The 17,427-nt window shown below is 36.4% G+C and overlaps 1 protein-coding gene across 1 annotated transcript in view; it reads left to right on the plus strand.

Moving 5' to 3' along the window:
- LOC123316458 (sodium-dependent neutral amino acid transporter B(0)AT3) overlaps positions 1 to 17,427 on the plus strand; it is a 70,273-nt gene that overhangs the window by 18,484 nt on the left and 34,362 nt on the right. The window contains exon 2 of the mRNA XM_044902535.1: positions 10,067 to 10,649. Within this exon, the coding sequence (XP_044758470.1) occupies positions 10,142 to 10,649 (508 nt within the window). The 5' untranslated portion in view covers positions 10,067 to 10,141. The remainder of the gene's footprint in view (positions 1 to 10,066; positions 10,650 to 17,427) is intronic.

A 17,427-nucleotide genomic window follows, 5' to 3' on the forward strand; every position in this document is an offset into this window, starting at 1 on the left:
TATAATCATGAGCCAAAAAGTATGAAATCTCTAATTATAATAAATTTAAGAAAAATTTTGAAAGTTTCTTACTGACCAGATGTTATTCTTTGTATTAATATTTGAATGATTGTGTCAGTGTTCGGGTGTTTGTTATTTCTCTCTTCACCTGTCCTAAACTATTATGATTCAGCCTTGTGGTTTTCATACTACTCTCCAGAGGAACATCTCACATATCAAAAGGATTAAGCTCTGTTGGAGCCCTTTCCTGGTTTTAGGGCTCATGGTGGTGGTAGTTCTCTTCAGATCACTATATGTCGAAATCTTTTCTATGTGGCAATCTAGTAATTTGTTATTTGGAATTGCCATGTCGATGAATAGTGCTCTATTCTCATCTTTTTTTCAGTGATATGAGGTTTGGTCTCTTCTGTGTTATTATCTGGTGTTTGAGAACCGTGCAATCCTCTTAGTGCCAGTGATGATCATTTTCCAATACCGAATCAGGATAGTAGTTGTAATAATTAACCTTTTTTTAATTCATACTTGGTTATTTATTGCCAATTCTTGTTGTGAATTCTTGACAAAAATGTCATATCTATTCTTGTACTCCATATCTGCGAACTTCTGGCATCTTCCGTTGATCTGCTGGATGGTTTCACGTGTCGCACAGCCAGAACGACAGCTATCGTCGCCACTGAGGTATTCTTTGGCGAAATATTCCTTATAGTTCCTTGTTGGAATCACTTGATTTTGGATGGCAATGATGAAGTCCTCTGTCTGTTGAAGTCAATTATTAGTTGGACGCAGATAGGTCGACGTAATCATGGTTGACCACGTTCTGGTGTCTCCCATGTGAAGATTTGCTAATAAGAGTTTCTGCATTTTGCTCTCTGTAGACTGTTCGACAATTTCTGATGTTCCCGTTGCAGCTCGGATGGAGAAGAATTATCAGCATTACAAACTACTTGATCTGATGGAGCAGCCTTGTTCGGAACAATTCCTCGACCCCCAAGGTGCCGGTAGTTCTGTCTGTGGTAGTTCTGTTCGTTCTTTAGAGCTTTTAGGGTAATTCTTATAATAGTACGAGATCCCGCTGCAGAATTACTACGTTCATTACGTACAGAGACAAACACACATTTTTACATACGTTTATGGATAGTAGAATACACTGATAACACCGCAGCCTGTCAAAAGTGGCCGCAAGTAAATTTAATTAAATTAATGTTAATAAATATTCCAAGAGAAATTTCGTTCACTCCGTTTTGAAATAAAATATCATCCACATCATAGCAATGCATGTAAAGAATACTAAAATCCATAGCTGCCGTTGCACACTCGGCCGCAACTACCTCGCAGCCAGGTGTAAGCAGGTAACATTTCGATGTATTTCTACGTTCATGACGTACAAGGATGTTTTTGATATCAAATTAAAGCTAATTTTTTTTCGGATATGATGATGTATGGCTGCCTGTGAAAAAATGGCCGCAAGTTAGGTCTGCCATCTGTTAAAATAGCGAGATATCTGAAATAAAGTGAAAGAGATGGCGCGCAACGCCACTTGTTAGATGAGGATGGTGGATGCCAGCCGACTTAACATTTACAAAATTATAATTACGTAATGAATATTATGAAAAAAACTTGAAGTATTAAAAGATTTATTTTTTAATAAAAAATAATTTATTCATCAAGTACAAATGTAATTAAATCTGAAGAATATTTTTTCGTGTTTCTTCAAATTCAGTCTCTTGAATCAAGTTATATTTTATATCAGTGTATTACATTTTCTAGTCCAAGTCCGATTTCTCGCTGCTTTCACAATCGCAGTTGTCACTATCATCGTCGCAATCAGAGTTTTTTTTGGTTTCAGGGCACCATCCAGAAGAAGCCAACCATTTATTCTCCGCACTTAAATTACAGTGGTACTTAGTAGCATTGAGCAATATCGAATTGACGAAAATCGTCCGTAGCACCTTTTGTTTTAATGACTTCCAAAACGATAAAATGTGGGTTGAAACAAACCCTTTGATTTTTTTTATGAATTTTTCATCATTCTCTTTTGCCGAATACATCTTGCTGAACATGATAAATCGTCCAGTGTTTTTGGAATGAACTTTGGTGAGACTTATCATCTTTTTAAAAAATTCTTCTGATGTTTCAATATTAATTTATTTGGACCTTATTCTTATTAGAATCTATTATATGCATTGCGCCCGAACTCTCAATATTCGTATAGCGCCCGACGAAGGGTGATTACATAAATAATATCAACAGCATTGTGTACAACGAGCTCCAACACGTGGTTATAATATACGAATAATTCAGATGCACTGTTGAGAACCCTAAGATTCCTTTCACACCACGGGTTTTTACCGTCGGGTTTTTACCGGAAAACAACCGAATGAAAAATTATTCATCGGCACATCAAGCTCTCGAATCTCTTGGCGATAAGCGCCGCCGGAAGTGCAATCTGGTTGTTTTCCAGTGCGAAACTAAACCGGAACATGTGTGAAAGATCCCATAATATCAGTAGATATAATTCGGAACATCGGGTAAGAACCCGATGGTGCGAAATGAGTCTAACTCTCTTACTTTATTTCGGATATCTCGCTATTTTAACAGATGGCAGACCTAACTTGCGGCCATTTTTTCACAGGCAGCCATACATCATGCTATTCTAAAAAAAAATTAGCTTTAATTTGATATCAAAAACATCCGTGTACGTCATGAACGTAGAAATACATCGAAATGTTACCTGCTTACACCTGGCTGCGAGGTAGTTGCGGCCGAGTGTGCTACGGCAGCTATGGATTTTAGTATTCTTTACATGCATTGCTATGATGTGGATGATATTTTATTTCAAAACGGAGTGAACGAAATTTCTCTTGGAATATTGATTAACATGAATTTAATTAAAATTACTTGCCATTTTTGACAGGCTGCGGTGTTATCAGTATATTCTTCTATCCATAAACGTATGTGAAAATGTGTGTTTGTCTATGTACGTAATGAACGTAGTAATTCTGCAGTGGGATCTTAAACTATAATGTTTAGTCAGCATTGTTCTTATTTTTAATCTCTGCTTAATCGGAGGTGGCCCAAGAGATGATACCGAAGGAGTAGCTCAGTCCTGAGCAAGCGTAGATATTAATTGCATTACCCTTCTTAATGAGGAGTGAACTCTTCCGTCAATTCTCTCTTCATCCGGGCCTGATTGATCCATCTAGACTGTTTTATCCCCAGATACGTATCTCTCTCGGGTTCTCTGTATTTCGTAATCTTTTCGATGTGTCGAGCTAGTAGGTTGTTATAATTGGAAATGCCCAAATCGATGAATAGTTCTCTATTCTAATTTCTTTCTCAGTAATATGAGATCATTGTGTGCAATTTTCCGCACTGTGAGAACCGTGCGATTCCAGTAAAGCTTGTGATGAAAATTTTCTGTTATACAGTATCTCGATGGTAATTGTAGTAAGGAACCTTTTTTTACCTTAGAAGTTGGTATTTTGTTGCCAATCCTTGGTGTAAAGTCTTTGCAACAGCATCACATCTATTCTTGTACTCCGTGCCTGCAAACGACTGCTATCGTCCGCCACTGAGGTGTAATAATAATAATAGTGGGGTATTATTTTTATAAAGGGAATTGCTAGAAGATATCCTATTCTGTAACATCTATGTGAATCTTGGATCTTCAAAATGGTCGTTTAGTTTACCGTTTAAGGAATATGGATGCAACTGTGCGCAGTTTTGCCTTTCAAACCATGCCCTGTATCATATGCGGAAGCTAGAAAAATTTAAACATATTCATAAGATAGAGCATTTTCTAATCTATAAAAAAACATGAAAAGGCAAACAAACAAAAATGTTTTTTTTTCTGCAAAAAAAAATTTCATAGTGAAAGTCGGAATGCGTTCACATGCCCCGTATTGTGGGTAAGCGTGCGCACCCTCACGGGGTAAGTGAATGCAGTGCTTACGGCCGGTTTCATAATCAAACCTAAAGTCACTTTAATTTTAAAGCTTTCTTTAACCCTACTAAAAATGACACTAAAGGAAGCTTTAAGCTTAAAGTGTCTTAAAATTTGATTATGAAACTGGACGTTAGTGAACCACACAATCAAAACAAATTACAAAATAATGTCATCAAAATGTTAGAATAATAGCGAAATGCTGTACAGGGTGGGCAAAATTCGTTGTCTACTGAGGGCCTTTTTACAAGCAGTGTATTATTGTTCGAGCCACCATTCCTTGTAAACACAACACTTGATACATTCCTCTGTTGGTAGCTCTTCATATTTTTTCTGAACAAATAGGACAATGTTTATCGAGTTTCAACCAAGAAAATCAAAAAAGTTGTCATTTATTCCTCACTGAATTAATGCCCATATAATGAATATATGCGCACACTTTCCCCAGTAAGGCAAAATGTGAATTAACGTTCTTATAGAGCTGAGCAGCGAAGATAACCTAAAATTTTTTATTATATATTTTGATTAACATGCGCATGATCGAATAAAATATTGTTTAACACTATCGGACTCGGAACTTGGACCTGGCAGAGGCTAAAAATTTACAAGAGAACTAGTACATTTAATATTTGATTGATTGCATATAAAAAGTAAACGAAACGTAGCACGGCGCAGTCCTATGAAAAAACTAATTTGTCGATTCTGCGCCTTTGCTTCACCCAAATGAACCACTATTTCATACAATTCATAGTCGAGATATATGCACTGCGCACACATTCAACTTGTTTAGAACGAAAATGTGAGGTTACTTTTTATTCATTTTGATCAAATGCGAGGTCTACTGTGATTTTTTTTTCTGAAAGTAACGGTTTTGAGAAAAAAATTATCAACAGGGAAGCTGTTGAGAGCCGTATGGGCTGTAATTATCTAGTAGACGGATATCATGCTGAAATATTATAGGGAAACACCACCAAAAAATTTTTTTTTTCTTCTCACTCCCATAGAATGTCTGCTCAATTTCAATTCTGTCAGACCAACACTTTGTTATGACAAGGATTAACCCCTTAATTTTTGCCAACCAGTCATTTACACCTTGCATATGGAATAATAACTAAGTAATAAAAACCTTTTCTGTACAAAGTATAAGAAACGTTAATAGAAATGATTATGGAGGTCCTAAGTCCTCATGCATTGGTTTAATTTTCTCCTTTTCTGAGAAGCAAGTCTATTGAACAATGCATCATTATATCGTTCTCGGTGTATGGAAGGAATGTGAAGGAAGACACCCTAAAATCATAATTGGTGATCTTAACTGCAAATCGCAGGAATGGAATAGTAGAGTGGAAAATACCAACGGGAGAAGACTGAAGATTTATGCTGAAAAACTTGATGCAGTTGTAATAGGACCTGATATACCGACCTACATACCAAGAGTAAATGGACTACCTGATGTACTGGACATTGTCGTAATGAAAGACATCACTGAAGAAATCAGCATTGATACAATAGAAGACGGAACTTCAGACCACAATCCCATAGAATTCATAGTGGGACATGGCCCAAGAAACGAAGAAGAGACACAAACCAAGGATCGCACAGACTGGGAGAAATATAAGAATTTACTTCAGGAGAAAATCACGGAAATTCCCCAAATAAACACCCAGGATGAATTAGATGAAGCAGTTGAAAAATTGGAAAATCAAATAAAAGAAGCCTATGAAGAAAGCACCAAGAGAATAAGGAAACCAATTCCGAAACATTCACACGGAGATACGCCAAGGGATATAAAGGAACTTATAAAAAAGAACAGAAGACTCAGAAAAATCTACAGAACAACAAAAAGAGAAGAAGACAAGAAGAAACTGAATAAGCATAGCCAGATATTGAAAAATGCTTTAACAGAACTGCGTAATAGCAGATGGCACCAGAGATTAAGAGAACTGAATACAATAGATCACTCGGCTTGGAAAATGCAAAAACGCTTACGACGAGAACGGACAGTTATACCTCCACTGCATGGAGCAAACGGAATGGTATATACGAGACTTGAGAAAGCCGAAGCACTGGCCGACTCAATTGAGAGAGAAGCCAGAATAAATTACAGAAATGATGATGACAATGAAGATCTAGAAGAAGAAGTGGAGGCAAACGAAGAACTGATGATGGAACCACCGGAAACCGAAACCATTCCAAAGCCGGCTTCACCAACAGAAATCAAAGAGATCATAATGAAATTGAAAAACAGGAAAGCGCCGGGAGAAGATAGGATAACGAATTATATGTTGAAGAAATTGCCTAGAAAAGGAATAGCAGCCTTGACGAATATAACAAACGGAGTGATGAGGACCGAATACTACCCAAAGAGATGGAAAACTGCAGAAATGATAGTTTTCAACAAGCCTGGAAAGGAACGGAAATTTCCTCAAAATTATAGACCAATCAGCCTACTATCAGCACTAGGAAAAATCGTCGAGAGGGTTATCGCTAAAAGGCTGAATGAGGAAACAGAAATGTTGAAGATAATTCCATCCGAACAATTTGGATTTCGACGAGAACATTCGACTGAACTCCAATTACTACGGCTCATAGAATACGTCACCGAAGGAATGCAGACCAAACAGGCCACAGGATTAGTTCTGATGGATATCGAGAGAGCTTTTGATAGAGTATGGCACGAAGGCCTTATCTACAAGATGAAAAAAGCAGGATATTCGACCAAGCTATGCAAGATTATAAGGAACTATCTGAGGAATAGAAACTTTTATGTGAAGATAGATGGAGCAACCTCTCGAACCAGACAATTGGAAGCGGGAGTGCCTCAAGGATCGGTACTTGGACCTCTGCTTTACGTAATATACGTTTATGATATCCCGAAGAATGCTAGAAATATGCTCACCTTGTACGCAGATGACACAGGAATAGCGTTCAGACATCGACGCCCAGAGATCATACACCGGAGACTGCAGGAAGCCATAGATGAATTACTCAAATGGTGCATCAAATGGAAAATCCAAATCAATGGAAGAAAGACTCAAGCAATATTACTGCAAAAGAGAAGATTGAGGATGGAAGAAAACCTTGAAGTTGATGGAGAAGAGGTTGAATGGAAAAATGAAGCAACATACCTAGGAGTGACCCTTGACAGAGGACTTACATGGAAAAACCACATCAAATGTGCTGTTGATAAAACAAAAGCCGCAATGAGTAAACTTTATCCACTCATAGGCAGAAGAAGTCATATGAATAAGAACATCAAATTGACGATGATTAAAACTATTGCGCGACCACAACTCACATATGGTTCGGCGGCATGGGGCTTCGCAGCCAAGACCCACATCAAGAAAATACAGGCCACTGAGAATAAACTCCTTAGAATGGCGATGGACGTACCCTGGTTTGTTAGGAACAAACAAATCTACAAGGACTTGGAATGGGAACCAGTTACCGAATTTATGAAGAGAAAGGCGGAAAGGATATTCGACAAAGCCAAACAACATCCAAATGAGGAACTACGAAGATTAGTCGACTACGATCCAACGGAAGAAGCTAGAAGGTCAAGAACCTACCACCGAAGACCCAGAGATCAGTTAAGGATTTAAATGTAACCAAAGAAGAGCTTAACCTATAAAAGCTATAGGCAGCATACAAATATCAACACGACTACGATCGTGTGAGAGTCCAGAAACCATAAGAGTCAACTGGTTAATAGGCAAAATGCCCGGAACCTATGAAGAAGCAGTTAAGGGTTTTTAGTGTGTCTCGAGCTCAGAGAGTGAGAATCCCCACACTGTTCCCCCTCAGGAGAGGGTGTGTTCGTCTGTTTGCAGATTTTCCCCCTGCTACACCAAAAAAAAAAAAAAAATCTCGGTGTATGTGCAAGTGCAAGAGTGACTATCAGAGTTTCTCTAATTCTAAAAACGCGTGGATTTGTCGGGTGCAAATATGTATTACTATCCACCAAATAGCGCAGCGCGGCAAGGCAACTGCTGCAATTGACAATCACAAATATAGTTCCAAATATATATTTTCTCTAATGATTTTTAATGAATTATCCATAAAGTGAGTTGGTGGACTTTTCGTTCGAATATTTTTTATCATTGTTGTTTGTCTATATAATTTCAGTGATTTCATCTGTAATTTGGCGTTTTTCATTTATTTGTCACTCTGCTGGTTTCTTGTAATTATTTATTGTATTGTCCGAATATTTAGATTTATATACTGTTTATACTGTAACGTTTTCTTCGCTTAATTAAAACGTCCGTCTGATTAAAATTATTTATTTGCACTTATACTTATATAACAAACTATGTTACTACTATTTATTTACACTCGTATTTATTTTCACTTGTTCGTCGCTTGCACTATGAACTATAACTGTAATTGATTACCTTTTTTTTTTGGTGTAGCAGGGGAAAAATCTGCAAGACAGACGAATACACCCTCTCCTGAGGGGGAACAAGTGTGGGGATTCTCACTCTCCTGAGCTCGAGACCCACTAAAAACTCTTAACTGCTTCTTCATAGGTTCCGGGCATTTTGCCTATTAACCAGTTGACTCTTATGGTTTTTGGACCCTGGAGTTGTATGCTGTCTATATCTTTAATAGGTTAAGCTCTTCTTTGGTTACTTTAAATCCTTAACTGATCTCTCGGTCTTCGGTGGTAGGTTCTTGACCTTCTAGCTTTTTCTGTTGGATCGTAGTCGACTAATCTTCGTAGTTCCCCATTTGGATGTTGTTTGGCATTGTCAAATATCCTTTCCGCCTTTCTCTTCATGAATTCTGTAACTGGTTTCCATTCCAAGTCCTTGTAGATTTGTTTGTTCCTAACAAACTAGGGTACATTCATCGCCATTCTAAGGAGTTTATTTTCAGTTGCCTGTATTCTCTTGATATGGGTCTTGGCTGCGAAGCCCCATGCCTCCGATCCATATGTAGGTTGTGGTCGCGCGATAGTTTTAATCATCGTCAACTTGATGTTCTTATTCATATGACTTCTTCTGCCTATGAGTGGATAAAGTCTACTCATTGCGACTTTTGTTTTATCAACTGCACATTTGATGTGGTTTTTCCATGTTGGTCCTCTGTCAAGCTGCACTCCTAGGTATGTTGCTTCATTTTCCCATTCAACCTCTTCTCCATCAACTTCGAGGTTTTCTTCCCGTGGCTTTGCGGTCGTTCCAGATAAAGCGGCCGCGATCCTTCTCGGAAGATCCGACCCCAAGGGTTGGACTGGTTACAATACCAATGTTGTAATTTCAGCCTGAAGAAGAGAAGAAATATTCTCGAAACGTCGCTGAGTGAATAGTTTTAAATATATAGTTTTCAAAGACTGATAACCTTTGTTCTTTCAAATTATTAATGTACGCAGAATTGAAAAAAAAATTGTGTAAATATAATTGGGTGAGAAAAATGTTTAAAAATTTTTAGGTGAGTATTATCCTGGGGGTGGGTAATTACCACCATTACCTCCCCCCCTAGTGACGCCATTGGTCCGGTCTACGTAAAAGTCTCAGTAATTATATTTTTTTATAATGTGAATTTACTTCGGAAAATATTTGATGAACACAATTAACATTTATATTGATATACTGATTGAAGGGATACCTTATTTATTTATTTGCATGGAAAGTACAAGGGATCAGTGTTCAAGTACATAGTACATATATTTATTTCGCTATGAAAGAATATTAAATTATTGACACATAACATGCTATTATTCACTTCAAGTCTTATAATTAGAATTTAAGGCTGATTCATGCTAGACCGTGTCGGGTCCGAGCCGGGACCCGGACGGGACACGGTAAAAGAATTATATGAGCAATTTCAATTGACCCATCCACACTACACCGGTTGGCACACGTGCCGTGCCCGTGTTTTCAGAGTGGCGACCCGGTTGCAACGGCCCGGAGTCGGTCCCGGCCCGGCTACGACACGGTCTAGCATGAATCAGCCTTAATAATGCATAGTAATGAAGTTTTATTTTACGTTGAGTATTTAGGTCCTTTCAAAACATAGAAACAAAGTGTCTTTCTTCATTCAATATTGTCTTTTTCATTCGCAAACACACTAGGAATTACTAATTTAAGTATGATAATCTGAAAGAAAATTTATTATTATTTACAGAAAGAAGATTTCAACATGCCATATACTAAGAGGTAGACATATCATCATCCAAACTTCAAGCTTAAACATATCGAGATGGCCAACACAGCTCATTTGGTTCGACGGCAAAGTTCGCGTGATCTTCATGTTCAGCGTTCACTGGATCGGCTGGAACTGAAGGAAATGCGGGGTCGTTTGGTCGTTGAGAACGGAAATACCGGACCTGCTTATGGCGCCACAAACATGGCATTTGAAGACACTAGTCCCAACACTAAGATAAAATCCACTCCACTGCTTAGTAGCAAGAGACCATCAATTGACGGCAAGGCGATATTCAAACCTGAAGGAGGGGAAGACGAAAGGGATTCTTGGGATAGTAAACTGACTTTTTTATTGGCTACGATTGGATACGCAGTTGGTTTGGGAAACGTTTGGAGATTTCCGTATTTGGCACAGAAAAACGGCGGTGGAGCGTTTCTTATTCCTTACTTTATCATGCTGGCCATCGAAGGTATTCCAATTTTCTACTTGGAATTAGCAATAGGGCAAAGATTACGAAAAGGAGCCATTGGTGTATGGAGCCAGGTTTCCCCATATTTAGGAGGTGAGTACTCGAACCAAATATTAAAGTGCGAAAACTTTTTCCTTATTTCCTCCCTTCTTTTCTTTAAGTTTCTACTTTTTCTTCGTTAATTGAAAATGATGATTTCTGCCCCTTGATGTGGGTTTGCCCCAAACTTTCACTTATATAATAACACTTATATTCTTCTCATTGAAGTATATAGCTGGAGAGTTATAACTTGTACCATACTGTTATTTCATTATGAAGATAATGATTTATGGGCCTATCTTTAACAATTTCGGGAATAATTTGATGATTTATTTATTACTCAATTTTCAACACAGTGTAAGCGCCCAAGGCTGGGAAGGGCTTTGTCAGGTCGTACTTGCTCCTTGTAGAGTATTTCATCTAGTCAGCTTCAGTCATGGTCGAGAAAATCCTGGACGGAGATTGTAGAAGATCTTATCTTATTTTTCATAATTTTTAATGATGAAAAAATCATTCTACTTGCATCATGAAATGAATCTTTATAATCTTGATAAAATATTGATATCAAAGCCACCCTACTTTGAACTCATATATACTATATACTCTATTAACTTTTATTGTACCCCACATTCCACTCTGTTTAGTACGAAAATGTGAGATTATGACGCTTGACAAAACATTTTTGGGTTTTAAATCAGCAATCAGCGCTATGTTCGTTTTACGTAAAAGTCTCAGTAATTACGTATTTTATAACAATGTCGTATCACTGATTTCGATTTGGAAAAATCGAATGACTGTCAAATTGTTGTTTGAAAAGTCAGTTTTATGAAACCTGCTGTGAGGGATTTGTTCATTCATTAATCAATTTATATATTGTGTCATAAGGAAAACGTATCATGAAGAAATCATTTAGAAACCTTACTGACGGACTAACAAATGGGTCTTGTATAGGTACCTCGGTAAGGTTTTCTAATTGTTCTGAAAATTCTGGAAGTAAAATGTGAAGAAATTCTTGAAATGTGAATGTGATGACGGTATATTGAATATTAGTTTATACACATTAATTTAAGATATAAATAGTTCAAATTCAACTAAGTTTGTTGATTCAAAATAATGTATTTCACAGAAATAACACCTTTGACGTATAGCAGATCACCATTTACTCATTTACTTTTATGTCCTATTCAAAGCTCTATTTGCTCTTCATAACCTTGAATTGCAAATAAAAATATATAGCACATCCAACAGCGTATTTCATTGATATCAATTGATTCTAAACAATTTTCAGATGAAAACTAACATCCTGGTCACAAAACAAAACTATACTCTTGTTTTGTCGCTTAGGATGTTTGTTTTCTGGTCTCAAAAGTGTTGAATAGGAAAGTCAATACAAAGAATAGAATTCGAATTTCGCGCCCTTCAATTATTAAACAGTAAACTGTTATCAAAGAGTTTTTCTGTATTGACAGTACGTTCTCAGCGCCATCTCATTGTCAAATGTGTTTTCACTGATCAAAATGTAGTCGGTTTTCAGTACTAGAAATATGAGGGCGTTTCCTATCAGTCTACTCTATAATCTTTCATATTAAATGTGGCAACGGCGTTATGACATTAACGACATTTCATGAGTGCCAACTTTACGCCGTTCTAGTTACAAAAACTTGAGAAAATTATTTCATGGCCAACCGAGTGCTTAAATGAAAGTGAATGGAGTATAGTTGAAATATGTGTTTGTGGGATTCTCTTCCTAATGAAGGAATCCCAACGTTTTTCGACAGTTATATATATTCCTCCTTCTGAAATGGAGAAGCAAGCTGAAAATATGTCAAAACAAGAGTTTCCCTACATTTCCAACAGAAAATAAAAGATATTACAAAAAATAAATCTTTCTCATATCAGCTCATGTCGCAATTCAGGTTGCATATGTGCAAGAAACGTAGAAAATCTTAGTAAACCACGATGATAAATGTGACAATATATCATCGTGTTATTTCTCACGTCTTGCTACGAGTGCGATATGTCCACCAGAATCCACCAGAACGTACAGTCAATTCGTAATGCTATAGATCGACTAGAAACAGGTATTGTCACCAAAAATTGTAAAATACTATGTCTGACTGAGCATTGGCAAACATATGACCAATTAGAAACCATCTCTATAAAAAACTTCAAACTTGTAGCCAAATATTGTAGACCAAATGGATATGGAGGAGCAGCAATCTTTGTTGACATAAAAACAAAGACAAAACAAATAAACAAAGTCAGCAAGTTACCTGTAGAAGGCAACTTTGAATCGGCGGCAGTTGAATGTTTGATGGGTTCCAAACAAATTATAGTTGTTTCCGTATACAGACCCCCAGCAGGCTCGTTGGATGTATTTTTTGATAAAATGGAAGAATTGCTGTTGAAAATATTTGAAGATAATAAAGCAATCATTATAGCTGGTGATTTCAACATTGAAATGAAAGAAGACAATAGAACCAAAGCAAAATTAATAACTCTGCTGAATTCCTTCAATTTGGTGCAAACAATCAATGAGCACACCAGAATATCAAGCCAGTCAAGATCATGCATTGATAACATCTTCACAAATTTATTAACATGGGAAACTGAAACACTAGACATGCATATATCTATTCATAATGCTCAAATGATATCAATTGATAATTTGGACCATCCTGAATCCAACAAGAAAGAATGTAGATTTTTTACCGAAAAAGCAAAATCAGACTTTAATCAGAGGATACAAGAACAAGACTGGTCATTCGTATACAATGAGAGTAAAGATATTAATGCAAAGTGGTCCGCCTTCTTGACAATGTTCCAGTTAATATTCAATGAATGTTTCCCTGTAAAGCATATCATTGAGAGCAATAGTACACAAATACCACAGAACTATGATATCCAAAGTTGTAAGAAGCGGTTGGACGCCTTATTAGTATTATGCACACACAATTCAAGCTACAGAAAAATGTATAATGACACCAAAAAGGAATATGATAACCTTATCATCAAAAGCAAGTCGGAGATGTTCGAAAGACGTATAGAAAACTCTGATAATAAGAGCAAGACAATGTGGAAAATATGCAAGGAGTTAAGAGGTAATCAGGTGCATCATGAGGATTGTCACATTGAAGGGGATCCGAAGGAAATAGCAGAAAAATTCAATAATCATTTCAATAACCAACCAACTGACACATTGCAAGGAAACACCAATGATAGAATAAGAAACCGAAATAAATCGATGTATCTAAGACCAACCACCCCCAATGAAATATTGGAACTTGGAAAACTATTGAAAAACAAGTACACAAGTGGAGTTGACGAGATACCAATAAACATTGTTAAAATGTCAATACCATCCATAAACCTCCAGTTATCATACCTCATCAACTTATCTTTCAAACAAGGTATGTTTCCAGAGCAGCTAAAGATAGCTATCATTAAGCCAGCATTTAAGAAAGGAGATCCAAAAGAACTAGGAAATTATAGGCCGATCAGCATTTTGCCAAGTTTCTCAAAGATTTTTGAGCTTGCAATGAGCATGAGACTCATTACCTTCCTTAATGAATGTAATTTCTTTTCAAAAACACAACATGGCTATTTAAGAGGTAGATCAGTTCTAACAGCGATATTCGATTTCACAAAGGCAATAGTAGATTTAATTGAGAAAAACAAGCTAGCTTTAGCAATCTTTTTGGACCTTTCTAAAGCATATGACTCAATAAATCAGGAACAATTATTGAAGAAACTACAAGATAATGGAATAAGGGGTCAAACTCTCAGTTGGATAGGATCATACTTATGCGATAGGAAACATAAAGTGAAAATAACCAAGGGAGGTAAAACGATAACATCATCAGTTTTAACAAACAAAGTAGGAATTGTACAAGGAAGTGTATTGGCACCTCTGTTATTTCTGGTGTACCTGAACGACTTAGAGGATATTGTGAAAGATGAATATGAATGGTTGGTCAACTTCGTAGATGACACAAACTTACTAACAGGAGCTGAAGAAGAAAAGGATTTGATTGAGGCAGGTTCTGATTTTTTCGTTAGGGCTAAAAACTGGTTTGATTCAAATCAATTGGTTTTGAACACTGAAAAAACTAAGCTAATCACATTTAGTACAGCCAGATGTAATAAAATAAAGCCAAGGGAAATTAAATTAAATGATGACACCATTAGCATAACAGAAGATACAAAATTTTTAGGTATTTTTCTTGACTCTTTTCTAAATTTCAGGAAGCATATTGAATATCTCAGTCAGAAAGTAAATAGAATAAGCTTTGCTATTAGGATAACAAAAAAATACTTGAACATGAAATCAATTAGAACATTATACCATGCAAACTTCGAATCAGCAATAAGATACGGAATAATTTTTTGGGGCACCCCACAAAATTTAGAAGAAATGTTTATAATTCAGAAAAGAATTCTCAGGGTAATTTTCAACATGAAATATAAAGAATCCTGTAGAAATCTATTCAGGCAGAACCATATATTTACAGTATGCGGTCTCTATCTGTTTGAGTGTCTGATGTTCCTACATAAAAACAAAGAGAAGTTCATGAAAGATTGTACCAATCATCAGCATAATACAAGAACTTTAAATATTAATTACCCTATTCATAGGTTAACATTAAGTGAGAAGCACCCAGCTTACAATTGTATTAGAGTTTTCAATCATCTACCTGAAAACATTAAAATCATAGATAATGTCAGACAATTTAAAGCTAAGATGAAACAGTTGTTGATGAGGGTGGAACCTTATAACCTAGATGAATTTTTCAGATATAAATTGTAAAATAAATTTATTTTGACGTTATTTCATTTGATATCTGTATTGCTTTGCTGTTACTGATTTCATTGGAAATAAAGATTATTATTATTATTATGTCTTCACACAGTTTGCATGTGCCATTATATATCTCTAGCATTCATGGAGGATTTCTGTCTAGACAGGAAAATATTGCGTGGCATGTTTGTCATTTTTTGAAATGCTAGATAATCATCGATTAGTAGAAGTTTATAGTTTGTTAAAGGGGGTTACATTACACTGGGACCTTAAGGTCTCTCACAGCCATTCTCAAAACTGCGCCATCTAAAGCTCCAGAGCTCCAATGGACTCCAAGGGCTTCAAGGAGGCTGAGTCCTCATACCTTCTATAATCTTCTCGTCCAATAAATTCTTTGCGCAAGCTTGCAATGGCAAGGCATTCTGTAACCAGGTGAACTGGAGTTTCCTCCTCATCCCCACATAATCTACACTGGATTTCTCAGTTTCTGATAAGCCCATTCTCATCATATGCATCCTGAGGCCACAATATCCTGTGAGGAAGCCAATGAGGAGGCGTAATTTCTCTCTTCAGAGATGCAAATATTTCTTGGACAAATATAATTTCAGGCATCTGCAGACAAATATAAAGATGTATGAAAACATCTATTGTTGTTTGATGGCTGTTTTCTTTATATTTGTCTGCAGATGCCTGAAGATGACCCTAGACTAGACTGTCAATTCGTCATCACCTTCCAAAGGCTGTATCTTGGGAGGGAGAGGTGGATTGCGAAAAAAATTTATAGGAACTACCCCTGCTTATTTTCATCGATGAATCATCTCCCTAAGTCCTTCGCATTTGTTTACAGATACCCTGTATATTTTTGAAATCTTCCAATTCACACATGACAAATTTAATAATAGTTCACATTTAAAAAACAAAATCCTGCCAATAATTCGAAATAGAGGAGGGAATTATTTCACACAAAAATAGGGTCATCTTCAGGCATCTGCAGACAAATATAAAGAAAACAGCCATCAAACAACAATAGATGTTTTCATACATCTTCATATTTGTCTGCAGATGCCTGAAATTGACAGTCCAGTCTAGGGTCATCTTCAGGCATCTGCAGACAAATTTAAAGATGAATGAAAACATCTATTGTTGTTTGATGGCTGTTTTCATACATCTTTATATTTGTCTGCAGATGCCTGAAGATGACCCTAGACTAGACTGTCAATTTCAGGCATCTGCAGACCAATATAAAGATGTATGAAAACATCTATTGTTGTTTGATGGCTGTTTTCTTTATATTTGTCTGCAGATGCCTGAAGATGACCCTATGTTTTTGAGGGTCGAAACATATGTAGCGTTTCAAATAAAGAAAAAAATTGGAGCAGACATAAAGATTTTTTTTCCATTATTTTATACAGGGTGTCTACTTTTAAAGTGGCCAAACTTCAAGGGAAGTGATACGAGTGATTTGCAACAAAAAATGTCATATAACATATGGTCGAAATGTCGACTGTTATTGTTCAATTTAACATTTCTCGATTTCACGAAATATTTCAAGTTTTTTCGTAAACTCAATCATTTTTCAGTTTTCCTTGCAGCCTCATCAAATTTGACCACATATTCGGAAAGGGCAATGAATTTGCTACAAGATAATAGAGTCTGTGTGCAGAAAAAACTCCTCTATTGCGGGCGTGGTAAGGAGATGAATATCACTAGTCTGAAGTGAACAAACTTATAGTTCTATTTTTCCAGTGGTTTTATCGATGAAAAATTAATAATTATGCACATGTTTTCTTTTCAGTAAAAATATCTCATTTAGTTTAATTTCGAACGACATTTTTTGGCCACTCTAAAAGAAGTATGTATAATACTACTTATAAATACGTAGTACTGTATAATACCTAGGAATTGATGTATACAATGCCTAGGTAAAGTAGGAAATGGACAAACACATTCGTATTATTTCATACATTGCCTAGAAGAGTAGAAGACCTAGGAATTCCATACGTTGCCTGGGCATTGCCTGAATTATACACATTG

Source organism: Coccinella septempunctata, chromosome 1, assembly GCF_907165205.1.
Source record: "Coccinella septempunctata chromosome 1, icCocSept1.1, whole genome shotgun sequence".
Classification (NCBI taxonomy): domain Eukaryota; kingdom Metazoa; phylum Arthropoda; class Insecta; order Coleoptera; family Coccinellidae; genus Coccinella; species Coccinella septempunctata.